At 45.4% G+C, this 18,250-nt stretch overlaps 1 protein-coding gene across 9 annotated transcripts in view; it reads left to right on the top strand.

Annotated features, from left to right (window-relative positions):
- The window catches only part of PCNX1 (pecanex 1), a 159,898-nt gene that overhangs the window by 116,008 nt on the left and 25,640 nt on the right, over positions 1-18,250 (top strand). For 7 of the 9 annotated variants that reach the window (XR_012903471.2, XM_075927290.2, XM_075927289.2 and 4 more), the window contains 6 exons: positions 5,730-5,945; positions 6,379-6,632; positions 8,179-8,409; positions 10,763-10,863; positions 13,448-13,598; positions 17,497-17,727. Coding sequence is in view for 8 of the 9 variants with exons in the window: in XM_075927290.2 (XP_075783405.1) it covers positions 5,730-5,945; positions 6,379-6,632; positions 8,179-8,409; positions 10,763-10,863; positions 13,448-13,598; positions 17,497-17,727 (1,184 nt within the window). In the remaining variant the exon portion in view is untranslated. Of the gene's footprint in view, positions 1-5,729; positions 5,946-6,378; positions 6,633-8,178; positions 8,410-10,762; positions 10,864-13,447; positions 13,599-14,203; positions 14,332-17,496; positions 17,730-18,250 lie in introns of those variants that run through there. The other 2 variants (XM_014577124.4, XM_075927291.2) reach the window with 2 other exon arrangements.

Raw genomic sequence — 18,250 nt, 5'->3', positions numbered from 1 at the left:
GCAACTCATGCGTCGGGACCACCCCATGTGGGGTCAGTACCAATCGCTACCACGGCACCGTTCTCGAAGCCGGGTCGTCACCCCCAGTCAGCTTCGGGCTGCGCTCGAACTTCGGTGCAGCTGGGCTCCTTGCCAACCCCTCGCCTGGTGGTACCGGTGCCGTATCCCCGCAGCCGTGTGGTGTCTACTCAGGCATCTCTCTCCTCCACGGCACCAGGCCTCCTGGAGTTGACGTCTGTCTCCACGCCCTCACAAGCATCGGCTTCAACCCGATGGCAGTCGGCGGCTCCTACAGCACCGCCTCCGGTACTGGGCCTGGGTCTCCCGGTACCGTACACGATGGCATCGTCTTTCCCGGCACCGGGCCTGGGCACCCCGGTGCCGCAACTAGCAGTAACTACTGAAACTGCACCGGGCCTGGGCACCCCGATGCCGCAACTGCCGGCGACTACCCTGCCAGCACCGGGCCTGGGCACCCCGGTGCTGCAACTGCTGGCAATGACTCTCCCGGCACCGAGCCTGGGTCCCCTGGTGCCGTAACTCGTCCGGCCCCACCGTACTCACGCGGGCAAGCCAGAATCTATGGCAAGGTTTGCCCCGCACTTGTCTTCGGCTCCGCCTTGGCTGGAGTCCAATTATTTGTCGGATTCTGACGCAACCTCTGTCCGGTCAGGGTCCTCGGGAGCATCCTCGTCCCACAGGTCTCGGTCCCGGCACCGGCAAGACCGCCCTCAGCAAACCTGGCCCCTGCATCTGCAGTGGCCCTTTTGGACTCCCTGGGCCTACCATCAGTGGCAGGGGCTGGTGCCCCGTCCTTCGGTGTCGGAGGCTTCGGGTCACCGCACCTAACCTTCGGCGTCCCTGTCTTGGGCGCCCCCCTCTCCCCTTGGGGCGCCACAACCAGATCCGGCGGAACAGGCACCAGCACCGGAGATGAACCCGCAGGGGACGCAGGATGCCCAACCGGCACAGCACTTGGCGCCATCCGGCCCTATTCCAACCCAGGAATCGTCCTCGTCGTCATCCCCGGACGAGGCTCTAGCAGACCCGGCACCTAGTCTGCCTACCATGGATGCCCGTACACACCAGGAACTTCTCCGGCGCATGGCATTGAATCTAGCCGTCCCAATGGAACCTGTCGTCGAGGACACAGATCCAATGGTGGACATCCTCACCGAGGATGCACCCATGCGGTTGGCCTTACCGCTCAATAAAACGGTGACCAAGATCTCTAATGCCCTGTGGCAGACGCTGGCGTCCTTGACCCCTACCTTAAAAAGGGTCGAGAGGCGCTATTATGTCCCGCACTCGGGGCATGAGCATTTGTATTCGCAACCCATCCCAGGATCCTTGGTCGTGCAGGCCGCGGCCCAAAAGGAACGGCTCCCTCAGCCTGGCCCATCTCCAAAGGCAAGAGAGCCTAAACAGCTGGATCTGACGGGCCGTAAGGTTTACGCCACAGGGGCACTACAATTCCGCATCGCTAACCAGCAGGCAATGTTAAGCCGGTATGCCTTCAATACCTGGCAGGCGGTCGAAAAGTTCAGGGACAGGCTACCAGCGGAGGACCGCCAGGAGTTTGCAGCCATTGCCTCTGAAGGCAAAGTCATCGCACGAACTGCCCTCCAGTTGTCCTTGGATACCGTTGACTCAGCAGCCTGCACTATGGCGACTGGCGTCGTGATGCATCGCGGAGCCTGGCTGCATGTGTCAGGGATTCCCCCTGATGTTCAAAATACAATCCAGGACTTACCGTTCGAGGAAAACACTCTGTTCTCGGAGCACACCGATTCTAGGCTCCATACCCTGAAGGACACAAGGTCCACGTTGAAATCCTTGGGCATCTACACACCTGCCCCGCAACGTCGACAGCTGCCCTATCGACAGCAGGGGAGAGCGCAGCCCCAGGTCCCCCATGGGGATTACTGGAGGCGCCGCTCTTGGGCCTCTGGTGGAGGTTCCGGGGCGGTTGCGCACCCCCAGGGCTCTAGGGGTCGACGTAGTCGCCCCAGGGTGGATAACCAGCGGGGAGGTCCCCATGGCCCTTCCCATCGGGGCAAGCCGCAGTTTTGACGCGCTATTTGAGGGTCTTGTACCAGTCTCCCACCCTGGGCCCCCGTTTGGGGCCAGGTTATCCCTTTTTGCCCATGCGTGGGCACTAATTACATCAGACGCCTGGGTTCTGGACATAGTAAATGGAGGCTATACTATCCCATTCCTGGGCCCACCACCTTCCAACCCCCCTTCCCTGTCCCCACTAAGGGACACTCCTCATGAACACATCCTGCGCCAGGAGGTGTCTGTGCTCCTTACAAAAGGGGCAATAGAGGAGTTTCCCCCACACCTGCGGGGAAGGGGGTTCTACTCCCGATATTTTGTTGTCCCCAAACCAAAGGGAGGAGTCCGTCCCATCTTGGACCTCAGAAATTTAAACAAGGCGGTCATAAAACACAGGTTCAGAATGGTGACCCTAGCCTCGGTCATCCCAGTGCTACAGTTAGGAGACTGGTACGCGACCCTCGACCTCAAGGACCTACTTCCACGTGGCAATCAGAACCAGCCACAGGAGATTCGTCAGGTTTATGGTGGGTCAACACCATTTTCAGTTTACGGTGCTCCCCTTTGGGTTATCCACTGCACCAAGGGCGTTCACCGAATGTATGGCTGTGGTTGCGGCGTTTCTCCACAAACAAAGGGTGCACGTGTTCCCGTACCTCGACGATTGGCTAATCCGAGGTCGCTCTTATGAGCAGGTGAAAGCTCATGTGACACTCACGAAAGCCCTCTTCCTGAGACTCGGGCTTATGCTAAACGACAAAAAGTCGTCCCTGACTCCCTCCCAGAATCTAGAGTTCTTGGGGGCTCTTCTCAACGCAAGGGTGGCAAGAGCTTTCCTCCCCAAGAGCAGTGTCCTCTCCATAGTGGAGCTGATTTCAGGGATTACCCTGTCCCCTATTACGACCCCTCGGGTCTACTCCAGGCTCCTGGGCCACATGGCGGCGTGCATGTACACAGTGCGCCACGCCAGAATGAGAATTAGACCCCTACAGGTTTGGTTGGCGAAGGCCTTCAGCCAGTCCCGGGGTCTTTGGGACTCAATCATAACGGGCCCCCAGAAATCCTGACCTCCCTCCTATGGTGGACCCAGGAAACCATGGTGTGCAGCGGGGTCCCTTTCAGTGCCATCTTCCCCCTCCCTCACGCTGGTCACCAATGCATCCGACCTGGGTTGGGGAGCATACCTGGGGCGGCACAGGACTCAAGGCCTCTGGTCCCCCTCGGAACGAACCCTGCACATAAACGTCCGGGAATTGCGGGCGGTGAGGAGGGCCTGTGAAGCCTTCCTACCAAGGCTCTCTCACCGCTCAATCCTGGTTTGTTTGGACAATACGGCAGCGGTCTTTTACATCAACAAGCAAGGGGGAGCCCGGTCACCTCCCCTCTGCAAAGAGGCTCTGCTGCTCTGGCACCTGTGTGTGGAACACGACATCACGCCACAGGCAGAGTACCTTCCGGGATGTAAGAATCTGTTAGCAGACACCCTGAGCAGATCCTTTGGAGCCCACGAGTGGTTGCCCAAGGATGCCGTTCTCCATCAGGTTTTCCACAGGTGGGGTTATCCCCTCCTAGACCTGTTTGCCTCGGCATGCAACGCAAAGTGCCAGAACTATTGTTCCCTACTGGGAGTGGGGAAATATTCCCTGGGGGATGCCCTGATGGCTGTGTGGCCAGAGGGCATTCTCTATGCCTTTCCCCCGTTCCCCCTAGTTTCCAGGGTGTTGACCAGGGCTCGGACATTTCGGTCCACGATAATTCTCATAGCCCCCAGGTGGCCCAGGCAATTCTGATTCCCTATCCTGGTGGACATGCTCACACAAGACCCAATAGCACTCCCTCCAGTCCGGGACCTGCTAACCCAGACTTGGGATGGGGGGACCATGGTTCACCCGAATCTCAGGTCTCTCCACCTAACGGCCTGGTTTATCCATGGTTGAACCAACCTGAAAGGGAATGTTCCCAGGAGGTTCAGATGGTGCTCCTCAGTAGCAGGAAACCCTCTACTAGACGGTCATACGCTGCCAAGTGGCGGCACTTCTCGTCTTGGGCGTCCCGAAGAGGAGTTCACCCGTCCTCAGCCCCTGTCCCAACTATCTTAGACTATCTTTTCCAGCTTCGGTCCAGTGGCCTTTCTTTTTCTTCTGTCAAAGTCCATGTGGCATCTCTCTCCGCCTTCCATGTTGGTACGGCAGGAGTTTCCCTTTTTTCTGACCCGGTGGTTAAAAGGTTTCTTACTGGTCTAGAAAAGCTGTATCCCTCGGTGAGGTCCCCGCTTCCCACCTGGGACCTCAATGTGGTTCTGCACAGACTTATGTCACCCCCCTTTGAACCACTAGCCACGTGTTCACTGAAGCACCTCTTGCTGAAGGTTGCTTTCATCATGGCCATTACCTCTGCTCAAAGGGTTTCAGAACTAAGGGCGCTAATTATTGATCTGCCCTACCTTGTTTTCTCACATAGCAATGTAAGGCTCCGGCCTCACTTGGCCTTCCTCCCAAAGGTGGTGTCACCATTCCACCTGTCCCAGGAGATTTATCTCCCGTTTTTTTTCCCAAAGCCTCACACCTCCCCTAAGGAGAGAGTGCTTCACTCCCTGGACGCTAAGCGAGTGCTGGCGTTCTACATTGAGAGGACCAAGCCCTTTCGCAAATTCCAACAATTGTTTATTGCGTTCGGGGACAGGGTGAAAGGGTCACCTATATCGACACAGAGGCTATCACACTGAACGACCCAGTGTATCACAGAATGTTATCAACTGGCTGGTAAAACCCCACCCAAAGTAAAGGCACACTCTACCAGGGCACAGGCGTCCTCAGTAGCATTTGGTGCCCAGGTGCCAATTACGGAAATTTGCAGGACAGCCACATGGTCGTCCCTCCATACTTTTACGGTGCACTATGCGCTAGCACAGCAGGCCAGGGAAGACGCAGGCGTGGGCCCTGCAGTCCTGGAATCTGTGATGTAAATATGTTCTGTTGTCATTGTTGTTACACGTGCCTTATGTGTGTTGGCTTGTTCAAATAAATCCGTTCTATTTGTTCACCTTTTTTATGACTCTGGTGGTCTGATTGCTCCGACCCCTCCTCCGTGAGGTTAGCTTGGTAGTCACCTACTTCGAATGGACATGAGCAACCACTTGAAGAAGAAAAGAACGGTTACTTACCTGTAACTGTTGTTCTTCGAGATGTGTTGCTCATGTCCATTCGACTTCCACCCTACCTCCCCTTCGTCGGAGTCTCCGGCAAGAAGGAACTGAGGTGGGGCAGCGCCGACAGGGGTACTTATGCCCTGCCATGGCGGCGCCACTCCAGGGGGCGCCCTGCCGGCGCTACGGGTACCGCTAGGGAAAATGCTAGTGCTGCATCCATGCTACGGGTACCGCTAGGGTGCACACACCTACTTCGAATGGATATGAGCAACACATCTCGAAGAACAACAGATACAGGTAAGTAACCGTTCTTTTCCTTTGTGCCTCTGTCCTCAAGCTGCTTGAGTGAAACTGAAGGAGTAGCTTGGGGATCACAGGAATCAATTACTAGATTTAAAAAACAAAAATGATTAACCTATCTAACTGTTCACAGTGAACTCTAATTAGTTGAATAGCTGCCTTCGCAAAAAGAGATTGGGATCTTTGAAATAACATTACATTCACTCCAGGGTTTTTCTTGCAGGTTCAGATGATAACAACCTGAATTCCATCTTCTATGAGCACTTAACCCGTTCCCTTCAGCACAGCCTATGTGGAGATCTGCTGCTGGGGCGGTGGGGAAACTACAGTACCGGGGACTGCTTCATCCTAGCTTCTGACTACCTCAATGCACTAGTACACCTTATAGAGATCGGAAATGGTTTGGTCACCTTCCAGCTGAGGGGACTTGAATTCAGAGGTAAGAGGTCTATGCTTTGATTATTCATTTGGTTGACCTACATGTTTTGACTGTCTTTAAAAATTTCATTTATTTACAATTTGGTTCTCTAAACCAGTGGCTTTCTAGTATCCTCTCCTATGTAAGTGAGAGAAAATGAGGGTTCTCCAACAAAGCTAATATAGGTTTCTCAATACATTGAAATGTGTTACAGGTACAATGATTTACAGTTACCCTATTTTCGTATATCTGAGTTGTATGTTTTAATATAGGCTAGTAAATTAAAACTAAGCAATTTTAATTTTCTTCATTAAAAAGCTAAGTCAGATATAGTAGTTTAAATTTTCTGCTGTTCACAGAAACATAATTTATAATTTGTTCCGGTCTCAAACTTTATAAAATATCCATTTTTATATTAGTTACCTAAATTCTTATTTCTTTAACATCCCCTAAGGCACTTACTGTCAGCAACGAGAAGTAGAGGCCATCACTGAGGGAGTGGAGGAAGATGAAGGGTTTTGTTGCTGTGAACCTGGCCACATCCCTCATATGCTTTCGTTCAATGCTGCCTTTGGCCAGCGCTGGCTGGCATGGGAAGTGCTTGTGACAAAGTATGTTCTGGAAGGCTACAGCATCACAGACAACAGTGCCGCATCCATGCTTCAAGTCTTTGATCTTCGTAAAATTCTCACTACCTATTATGTTAAGGTATGACTGTGCATCTAACAAACACAGCTGTGGGGGGATTCAGCTCTCTTTCGGCATATTGTTATTTTGGGAATTGGAAGCATGAACTGTTAACACTTTGTGTGTGTGTGTGTGTGTGTGTGTTTAATATAAAATGTATAAAATAGATTTTTTTCATCACAAGGGTTACATAATGTGATATAAGCTATGAATACATGAATCTCTCATTCACTATAGGAGAACAGTTTGTTTGCAGTATGTCTACACAGTGAGCTGGGGGGTGTAATTCAGAGTGTAAGAAGACATACTTGCAATTGCTGTTATTGAGCTGGTGCACTAAAAATAGTGTAGCTGCTGTAGTTTGTGGGAAGGGCTAATCTCCCTGAGTGCCTACCCTTCTGAGACCATAGGTATATGTTTGGGGTGTCTGGTTCCTCCTGCCACTCCATTCACCATGGCAACAGTCTGTTTTTAGTGTGCTAGTATAATGGTCTCTCTGAGTTGAGAATCACATCTCCAGCTCCAAGTGTAGACATGCCTTTTGGTAAAGTGTAACAGCTACTTTCACAGCCATTTAACACAATAATCGAGGACAGAAAATGGTGACTGTCCAACTGAAATATCAGTGAAACAGAAGGTAATTGGGGACAGAAGGTAATTACCCAAATATGAATCTGGTCAGGACAGAGCTGAAGGAGGAAAGAGTTGTTCCACCACCAACCCCATAAAAATCTAAAACCCAATATTCATCCTTGCGGTTCAGTTGATACTTTTGTATAATCATTTTATTATAGATCCAAGGTCAGGGGACCTTTAAGGTTATTTGCAGTAAGAGAGGCAGGAAAATATAAATATTAAAAAAAAAAATTCTAATTGCAAATCCAAAATCAAGATAAACCTTGTTGAACCTGGGGGAATGTATGGAGCCTGCCATGTTCTCTTGCTTGCAAAAGATGCAAGTAAATATTATTTTGTGTTAATAATAGGAAATTGTGCATGAACTCTTCATTCCCAAGAATCCCAAAACTCTTAGTATGTACAGACATCATCTTTGAAATGCAGCCACCTCTGAGATGGGTGAGTGGGGGAGAAAGCCACTGTGGTAGAGGGAAAATATTGGCCAAAGACTCCCTGGCAAATGTTTACTTCAGCAAAAAGATGCCAGTGGATCTTCAGTGGCCAACCTGAACCAACAGGCCTTGATCTGTTCAAAAGGTCAGTAGGAAAATCATTATGAAAGATCATAACCTTTCATATTTCGGAAAGATAAATTATTCTGGCCCTGAAATACTTGTCAGACTTATCGAGGGCCCTCCTTGGGGCCTTAACATTTGTTTTCTCTTAATTAAAAATGTTAGCTTCAGTCCTTTTTAAAAGTACACTAAACAAATAGGCCTATCTTATCCCCCACTAATCAAACCTGTGCACTTTTTCAAAACAGTATGGTGTACTATTTTCATCTTTGCGTGTAACAGAGAGAAAAACAATTCTGTACAGTAAATTAGATTTAAACTACTTTCTGGATAAATTGTATAGGTTGCAATATCTTCAACTGCTATCGTTTCAGGGCATTATCTATTATGTCACAACCTCCCCTAAGCTGGAGGAATGGCTAGCTAATGAGACAATGCAGGAAGGATTGCGGCAGTGTGCAGACTGTAATTATGTTGATGTGGACCCTACATTTAATCCAAATATTGATGAAGATTATGACCACCATCTAGCTGGAGTCTCCAGAGAGAGTTTCTGTGTGACTTACCTCAATTGGATAGAATACTGCTGCTCCCGAAGAGAGAAGGTAGGCATGACTGAATTACCAGAGAACCGTTACACTTTTCTGGGAAAGTCTTAAATATATTTTCTTTGGCAGGGTTGAAGTTAACTGTCTATTGAAATTTATCTACAAATCAGTTTGAAATCTAAGTGTTACATTGGGTTTTGGCGATGAGTTAATGCTTTGACTTTAATCTCTTAAAACCTGAATTCAAATTAGCCTTAGATTCCAGGTAGTATATTATGTAGTTGGAAATGCACTAGAGAAAGAAGTTGTCTTAATAATATGGTTTGATTTGGCCTCTGCTTATTCAAATAAGAATGGTCTTAGAAAAGTTACTGTGTCCTTCATGTTCATCAAAACAACACTAACTGCAAAATAATTTGTCTGTAATGTGTAAAATAGACTGCTCATAGCATTGCTAGGTACCGCATGACTAGGACCCTACAAATTCACAACCATGAAAAACACATAATGGACTATGAAGACTGTTCTCCCGCCATAAAACCTCGTTTTTTTGTGTGCTTTGACCTTATCCTATACAGATTTCACAGGGGAGACCAGCATTTGTCAAATTAGGGATCCTGATCCAAAAGTAAGTTGCCAGGGGGAGGTCAGAAGATTATTTTAAGGATGTCAAGGTATTGCCATTCTTACTTCTGCATTGCCTTCAGGGTTGGCTAACCAGAGAGCCAAGTGACTGTTGGCCAGGCAACCAGAGCTGGAGACTACACCCTGTGAGCAGCAGTAATAGAAGTAAAGGTGCCCAGACAGTGGCAGCTGCTGACTGAGGTCTAACCTCTGCAGGAAGCAGCACAAAACTAATAGTGCCAAAATCCTAACATTCCATCTCTTTTTCTGTGCTGCTGCTGTTGGGGACTCTGCCTTCAGAGCTGGGTTCCTGGCCAGCAGCTGCAGCTCTCTTGCTGCTCGACTCTGAAGACAGCATTGCCAACAGAAATAAAGGTTGCAGACTCGCACCCCTTTCCCTCACAATAGCCTTGCAACCTCCCATACAACTCCTTTTTGAGTCAGGGACCCTAAAATTACAACATTGTAAGATTTCAAGTTTAAATAGCTGAAATGTTGAAATTTGACCATGAAATTCACCAAAATGGACAGTGAATTTGATAGAGCCCTAGTCATGCTCAAATTTAAAGCTCTTCTCTGGGCCACTGGTAGTGCAATATCATATGGAGAAGTGCTCATCCCCCTCCTGGCCTCTTCTTTCTCCAAACTTCCTACTCCCCTTTAAAGAAGTTTATACAGAAGTATGTCTAGGGAAATACACTGGCATCTGTCTACTTACCTAAATTCTCAAATGTCTAGTTTGCCTCTGGTTAGATATGGTCTTGTGGTCTTCAGGGAGTGGGCAAAAGGGTCAATTGAGCCTTTAGAGTAGGATTGCCAGGTGTTTTGAACCAGACAGTCCAGTATTTGAGCTTTCTGTTCGGAAAACAAATTAAGAAAATATAAATAAATGTCCGGTATTTTCTAAATAAGATGTAGATTGTGATGTAATGTCAAGTGTGTCCGGTATTTTTGTTGAAACCATCTGGCAACCCTACTTTAGAGTTAATGAAGTATTTGGGCCTTTGGAGTGGGGAGCAGCTTTAGAGGTAAGTGACTAAAAGAAGGCCTCTTCTAGAAACTTTTGAAACATTTTTTTTTAAATGTAGAGAATGGCCATTAAAGAAAAATGTGTGTCTATTACATGATAGTCACTTGGCAAGTATTTTGTGGGAGTGATGGAAATCAGATTTAATAACTTGGTACCTGATGTTTTACTGCCTAGTGAATTATAAATATACCTAAGTATATACATATACATCAGTAGTGCTGCTTTACAGAGCACCACACAAATGGCTTTTTTGCTCTGGGTGTTTTGATGAGTGAAAGCAGCCTACATACTTCTGAAATAAATGCAGAAATATTTATTGTTTATAACTTTAAGTGAGAGATGTATGCCTTATCCATTGAAATGCCTGTTACATCTCTGTTCCTCAAGACTAGGCTTTTTATTAATCAAACCTAGAATTCAAGAACAGAGTATCCATGCAGGATGGTATATCCATGCATTCAGGTTGCAGCTAATTAAAATGGCAAATGTAGTGCATTTTTATACAAGCCTCATTAGTTAAGCAATGTTTACAAAGCACTTTATGGGAAAAAAAAACCCTAATTTGAATTCACGTGCATCTGAATACCAATCCATTTTCATTCAGTGTTAAGTGCCACCTGAGGTTGATTTTTGGTAGCTTTTTCTATTTGCCTTTTTGTCACTCTTATCAAAACACACTTTGCAATAGTATGAACCTCTCCCTACCTTCTTCACATGCCTCTTTATTTTTTTTAAATACATATTTATTACTACCAGCCGTTGGATGCAGATAAAGACTCTGCCTTGGTGACTCTTTGTTACGGATTGTGTGTTCTGGGGCGAAGAGCTCTGGGGACTGCTTCCCATCATATGTCTAGGTAATGCTACACTTGTATTTTTAGGGATTTGGAGGGGGGAGCTTGTGAGCCTCTAGGTTTGGGGTAATGGCTAATTCTTTATATATAAGCAGTGTTTGTTATGAACCTCTAAAATGAACAGATAATCTAGGCTACCTTCCTTCACTGGATTATCTACAGTATTTATGAAGTACAAAGGTTCAGCAAATGAAGGATGTAGAAGACTTGAAACTGAACATTTCACTTCTTTACCTAATGGAAGTTGAGAGTTGTAGAGTAGGGCGCCTTCATGACTTCTTCATGGTATCTGCTGAAAAATTAGCAGAATTAATCAAGTTTTGAAATTGAACTCCATTCCTTGCTCCAAGCATGATGCTTATATATTAAAAAAAGGTGACTGTAGGAGGGTTGTAACACATGGCGCACAGAATAACCTTCATCAGGATAAGATGCAGGTTAAACCAGTATAACAAGTTAATTGGACTGCCAAGTTCCTGTCACCTGTGATTGTTAGGTGTAGTGTTACAGGTTAGTGTAAAACTTAGTTGTGTATGTTGGCAAACTGGAAATTTGTGACTCAAAAAAAAAAACCCATTAAAAGGTTGTCATCCTGAACACCAGTTACAGCACATTTATTCTTGATCACATCTAGAAGGATTGCTATTGACTATCTCCTTTGAGTTCTCACCATATCAAAAACTAGGTTGCTAGGTTCACCCTTTGAAGCAGTGTTTCTTAAACTTTTTAAGACTGAGGAACACCAAACAATTTTTTTTAAATGAGGAACACCAAAGATTTTTTGTTGAGCAGAAAAAAAGGTGGGGGGGAGTAATTGAGCAACAGCAACAACAAAAAGGTTGCCTGCCTCTTTAAGGGTGGCCATTTTGAACTCTGTTGGTCTTCGTGTGCCGCAGAACACAGTTTAAGAAACACTGCTCTGAAGGATTGTCACTGTGTACGATCTTCCTGAAATACAGTAACTTCATTGGGGCTGATAATAAGGTCAATAACTTTCACAGGCTCGTATAAATTCACTTGGAAAAACTTAAGTCTAAATGCCCAAGTCATTTTTGAAAATAGCAAAATAGCACTCACAATAATAGCAATTTAGATTTTAAAAATAAGTAATTGTAAATGGTGAGACATCCTCCTGGTGAGTTAAATGGAAGTAACGAAATGAAACAAAAGAAGATAGTAAAATTCTTAATCACTACTTCAAGAAGGGCACAACTGAGGCTAACTCCTGATGGATACCTATGCTAAAGTATTGCTCTCCCCTGGAAAGTTCTAGCTGCTTAAAAAAGCATCCGAATTATGCACTCATGACTTAATCTGACTCAGGATTCCTGGTCTAGCACAGTGTTTCTCAATCTTTTTTTTATAAAGTACCCCTTTTGCAAAAGAAAAAAATTATAAGTACCCCCACCCAGTACCTACAGTTTTCAGGCACACAAAAATCTTTTCTATAATTGCAGCACATTTGTTTAAACAACTTAATCATAGCCGGGCGGGTGAGGAAATTTTTGGGTGTAAATACTACAAAAATTTTAAAACGCTGTAAAACTTAAAACAAAAATTCAGGTTTCTCCAAATTTCAGTTCTATTGACGTACCCCCCAGATTTCCCAACAAGTACCCAGAAAGCACTCGTACCACCAGTTGAGAAACACTGGTCTAGTATATTCTGTCAAGTTCTTGTAACTACAGCATGCCCTGCAAATGTTAATATAATTATTGTATTTTTAATTAAACCCATGTTCCTGTAATTTAGATTTTATTATTTTATTCATGCCTGCTATTGTCCCTGTCTCTTCCTCCCTGATTGATATGATGAATTAGAAATTGAACGAGTACAATGAAGAGTATAAGAAGTGATTATGGATATGGAACAGCTTCTGTATCAAGAGAAATTAAACAGACTGGCACTTTTCAGTTTGGAAAGGAAATAATTAATGGGAGATATGATCAAGGATTATAAAATCATAACTGCAGAAATAAATTAGGAAGTTTTATTTACCTCTTCACATAATACAAGAACCTAGTATCATCCAATGAAATTAACAGGCAGCAGATTTAAAGCATAAGGAAGCTACTTCTTCATACAGTGCATAGAACTATAACTGTGTTTAAAAAAATGGATAAGTTCATAGTGACTGCAAGCTAAGATTAACAGAGATGCGTGGTTGAGATTCTGTGGCCTGCACTGTGCAGGGGGTCAGACTAGATGATCATAATGGTCCCTTCTGACCTTAAAGTCTATGAATCTATGAATCTATGAACCCTATGCTCTGAGTGTCCCTGAGCCTCTGAGAGCCAAATCTTGGGGTTGGATGACACAGAATGGCTCAAACAGTAATAAAACTGTTTGGTTCATTCCCTCTGAAGCACCTGGCATTGACTGCTGTCAGAAGACAGGATACTGGGCCAGATGGACCGTTGGTCTGATGCAGTGTGGTTATTCTTTAGTGTACAGAGGAATGTACCTATCTCTACAGTTCAGTGTTATATAATATAAATCAGTATTTCTACTGATGTTAGGAAGGGATGCTGCCTGTGGAGGATTTTGTATATGTTAATGTTTTGGGATTACTTTCCATCCTGAACAGTAATTTGGAATCTTTCCTGTATGGGCTGCATGCCCTGTTTAAGGGCGACTTCCGTATCTCTTCAATCAGAGATGAATGGATCTTTACAGACATGGAATTGCTGAGAAAAGTGGTGGTCCCTGGAATACGCATGTCACTCAAACTACATCAGGTAATAAGGTTAACAGGGAGATGTACGTTCTTTTGGCTTTGTCCATGCTGATTGATTTGAATGAGGGTATATGGAAGTTTTCCACACAGCTTGCCTCACCAGTGCACCAACCTTTAAATCCCATTTATGGTAAATGTGTGTTGGCTGGAACTAGCTAATTCTAGAATATGTTTTTAAAGACAGTGTTTTAAAAGTTTATAAGGCCCTGTTGACACTGATGAATCAAACTGAGGTGAAACAGTGTTCAGTTAACACAATATAATATAATGTCTTCCTGGTCAAACTCATTGACTTGCATGACTGGCTCTGTTCCCTTTTTGGGAATTCATTCAGTCATACTTCCTTCCCCTCTCTGTATTTTGAGTAGCTCTAAGCACATGAAATTCTCACTTGTTAATGCCTGATGTCAGGTATTTCTTGAGTTGGGATATTCCACTGGAACATCTAATTTAGCCATTCTGGTGGAAAAGTGGAAAGAAAGGGGAGAGAGAGAAAGAGATAGGGGAGGGTAAGAAGGGTTTGTGGTGGGGATGGATAATTGATAAACTGGGAACTTAGTGTAGACCCTTAATTCACATCACCTCCACACACTGTACTCTCTGCAGCTCATCTCTGGTAAAGGTCATCCTTCCAAGAGGAGCAGTGGGAGTAAAAAACTCCCATATGATGAGAGTGCCTACAATGATGTGTGACATCTGCAACTGCTAGTATCCAAAATTGGACACCAGATGAGGTGGGCCCTAAGCTACTACAGTGAATTCTCTCCTACGTGTATGGCATATGGGTCTTGTTAAAATGAGGTTATAAGGCTAATTGTATAGTTGATACAATTTATATTAACTGTATGATTAGTCTATAGGACTGCTCTGCAGAGCCGCTGCAGGGGTAGCTCCAGCTACATTTAAAATGCAGAGCTGCAGCGATCCGCACCTGCTTCAGTCCCTGCTGTGCCTCTACCCCCCCCCCCCCCCCCCATGGAGACGGAGCTGGAAGGAGTTGGCTTTTAAGCCGGCTCACCCCAGTACTGGCTCCTGCTCCTCCCCGCTTCCTGCCTGCTGCCTCTCTAATAGAGGCAACTAGGGGAAGAGTGACTTTTTGAGTCACTACTTGACTGTCTGATAAGTTTATGCTTATTGGATAGTCAACTAGTCGCTTTCATCCCTATTGTCAATATGCTCAGGATTCAACTGATCACCATATTAGGGGTTGGGAAGGACTCTTCCCCCCTTCTCATCCCTTGTCAGATTGGGAGAGACTTTTGTTTTTATCTTCCTCTACGGCATGGTGGCATGCGTCACTTGCTGGTTTAAACTGAAGCACGGGGTGGAATCTCCGTAATTTGGAGTCTTTAAATCATGATGTGAGGACTACAATAACTCAGCCTGATGTTCTGGATTTATAGTGGGGTGAAGTTCTGTGCCCTCTGATGTGTAGGAGGTCAGATTACATTATCACAACGGTCGCTTCTGGACTTAAAATCTATGAGTCTGAGTCAATGCCTGAAAAAATCACCATACACTGAATATTCAGTGGCCAGTATAAAACCTAAAAAGGGCTCCCTAGCAAGTTCCATGGGTAATGCCCGTGAGAGACCTACCCACACCTGCATATGCAGTTGGCTGAATGTGGAGGGTCCTATCCCAGAGTGCAGTTCCTGACCTTGACTTTTTTTTTTTTTTTGACTGAGACTCTGGCTTTTTAAAAAGAAAAAAAGTCTGAGATCTGCAACTTTGAAAAAGTATGGCAATAATAACCAACACTTAATGTTACTTCTCTACCCCATCACAAAGACATCAGCTGCCAATCTCAGAATCAGAGTACACCTTCCATGTCCTCTTGCCGCTCCTCAGGCCCACTGAAAGGAGGGACAAAGGAGGCAGTTGCCCCGGGGTCCTGTGACTGAAAGGCCCATGCTCTTAAAATTGCTGCCAGAGTGCCATTCCATGTGGCTCTGAAGACTGGAAGGAAGGTCAGCATTGTTCTGCGAGTGGCACTGAGGGCTGGCTGTCCCAAGCCCCATCCCTTCCTCCCTCGACCCCATCCCTTGCGCAGGGGTCTACAGAGACTGTTGGTGCCCTTGCTTGGCTTTTACCCTATTGGGAAATTATGTGTGTGAAACAGGATTAATCAGAAAGAATTCTCTCAAACATGTGAACCAGAATTCATTCTAATGTACCTTTAGAGGGCAAATGTTTCCAGAAATTATTTATATGTCTAAGTGTCACTCCGTCCTGAAACAGTTTTCACTGTCACTTGAAAATACTTGTTAAAGTTATGTGATTAAACAAGATAATTTTAATCATTTAACCAGTTAATCATGAAGGGGTAATGCAAAGTGGCTGAGGTTTCTTGGTGGAGGCTGCTCAAAGCAGGGGTCCTGCTGGCCATCTGGCTATGGACAGGGGGCTCCTACAGCCCAGCCTTGCTGTGGGCAGGACTTCTCCAGCTTGGCCGGCCTGCACGCCTTCAGGCAGGTGGCTATTCCACCTAGGCCCATTGCTGCCAGGGTCCTACTGGCTGGGCCCACCATGCCACGAGCAGGGGCCTGCTCCAGCCATCTGGTTAACTGGTTAGTGGGCAAGAATGCCAGTAAGACTAATGCTTACTGGGTAATTGGTAAACCGGTTAACCTTCTACATCCTTAATATTGAAACAGTATAAATTTGGCATCCTCCACTCCAGTGAACTGGGGGTACAGAATCAAGGAGAGCAGTAAACAACCGCTGAGCTGCAACTTGGATTGAAAAACAATTGGCAATTGAAACATCTGTTCTGTTGAGTTATGACAATCATACAGATCCAAGCTTTGAGTGAGTTAAATAAAAAAGCTTGTTCTAAATAAAATAAATGCATGGTGCTTGTATCACTACAATGTCTGAAAGTCACCAAAAACTATCGTGTAGTGGCACAGCAGTTATTGGGTCAGCTGGTGCCATTAAGTCATATTTATTTAGTAGCATATATAAAATGACAACCGGTAGTAGTAAATGAAGAAAACAACTCCAGTAAACAAATATAATGTCCTGGTAATAGTGGCAGGATTACAATTCACAAATCTTGAAATGCTCTCAAAATATTACTTAGGCCACTACAAAATATGCACCTGATTATGGTATGATAAACATGAAAAAATGGAAGATGTCTATAAAAATATATACACAAGTACATAACAATACAAAATGTTTTTAAACCTAATCCTTTGCATTAATGCATAGTACAGATAACTACTGACTTACCATTTGCACTGTGGTAGTGCTCTGAGGTATCGCCACTCAGATTTGGTGCCTCACTGTGCTAGGCACTTAAACAAGCAAACCAACAAAAAAAGTAACCCAATGTGATCTTCACTTTTTGGAATTTAAATCTGTACTTCCATATAAAAAAGAGCCATAACTTAATACAAATGGATCTTGTAGATACACAATATAATCAATATAAAAATTATAGATTTGAGAGAGGTAGCTGTGTTAGTCTATTTCAGCAAAAACAACAAAAAGTCTAGTGACACTTAAAAGACTAACAAATGTATTAGGCTATTAGAGCATAAGCTTTTGAGAACTGAAACTCACTTCCTCAAATGCTGAAGGAAGGAAGGAAGGATGGATATAGTGACAGGACTGTCACTGATGCTAATTAAACCAGAATGGATGTGGTTCATCTTCAATAGTATAAAAATTATAACTTTTACTAGTACTAGATAAATTTCTCCTTGCCTCCAAACTTAAATATTTGATATTGGGGATATTGGACTAACCTGAATAATAGTGGGAATCTGGTTTTAATTACAAGTAATGTTGTGCAATATTGTTTCTGATGTCTGAAATCTGTATTTTTTTATGCAGTTAGCATCTCTGGCACTAAGCGGTCCTCAAATAATGGTTTTTATTCTTGGATTTAGGATCACTTCACTTCCCCAGATGAATACGATGACCCCACTGTTCTCTATGAAGCCATTGTGTCCCATGAGCACAACCTCGTTATAGCACATGAAGGGGACCCTGCCTGGAGGAGTGCTGTCCTTTCCAACTCTCCCTCCTTGCTTGCCCTCCGCCATGTGATGGATGATGGCACCAATGAATATAAAATAATCATGCTGAACAAACGTTATCTCAGTTTCAGAGTAATCAAGGTGTGTGTGTTGTTTATGCTATTTTAGAATTCAGTGTTATTACTACAGAAAAATACTACTTCAGCCCAACTCATTATTTGTCTCAGTAAGTGGTCACTAGGGATGTAAAAAGATATCTAGTATGCCTCACCCTTAATAGATGAAGCTTACTGGTTCTGGTTAAGTGGCAGGGGCTGGAGCAGCTCTCTACCTGCCCTTAGGCAGGGGGCTTTTCCAGTCCTGCGGGGCTCTCCAGCGCAGCCGCTTTCCGTGGTGGGCCCGACTGTCTGCCTCTCCTCCCCCCACCCTCCCAGGTACACACTGGCTCCCTAGGAGTGAGGCTGACAGGCTGCTGACCTTGCTCCTGGGGAGCCAAGTGCAGAGCCTGCAGCAAAGCCCCCTTTCTAGGAGCTGGGCTGGCCGCAGCCCTTACTGGCCCTGCTCTCAGGGAGGAGGCGTTGCTGCACCAGTGAAGTGGGGCTGGCAAGGGGTGCTGCCAGCCTCTTCCCTGGGAGCAGGGGGCCAGTAGCAGCCTGGCCCCACA

This window comes from Pelodiscus sinensis, chromosome 5 (genome assembly GCF_052426305.1).
Source record: "Pelodiscus sinensis isolate ZL-2025 chromosome 5, ASM5242630v1, whole genome shotgun sequence".
Lineage (NCBI taxonomy): Eukaryota > Metazoa > Chordata > Testudines > Trionychidae > Pelodiscus > Pelodiscus sinensis.
This window is presented reverse-complemented; position numbering and strand designations above follow the sequence as displayed.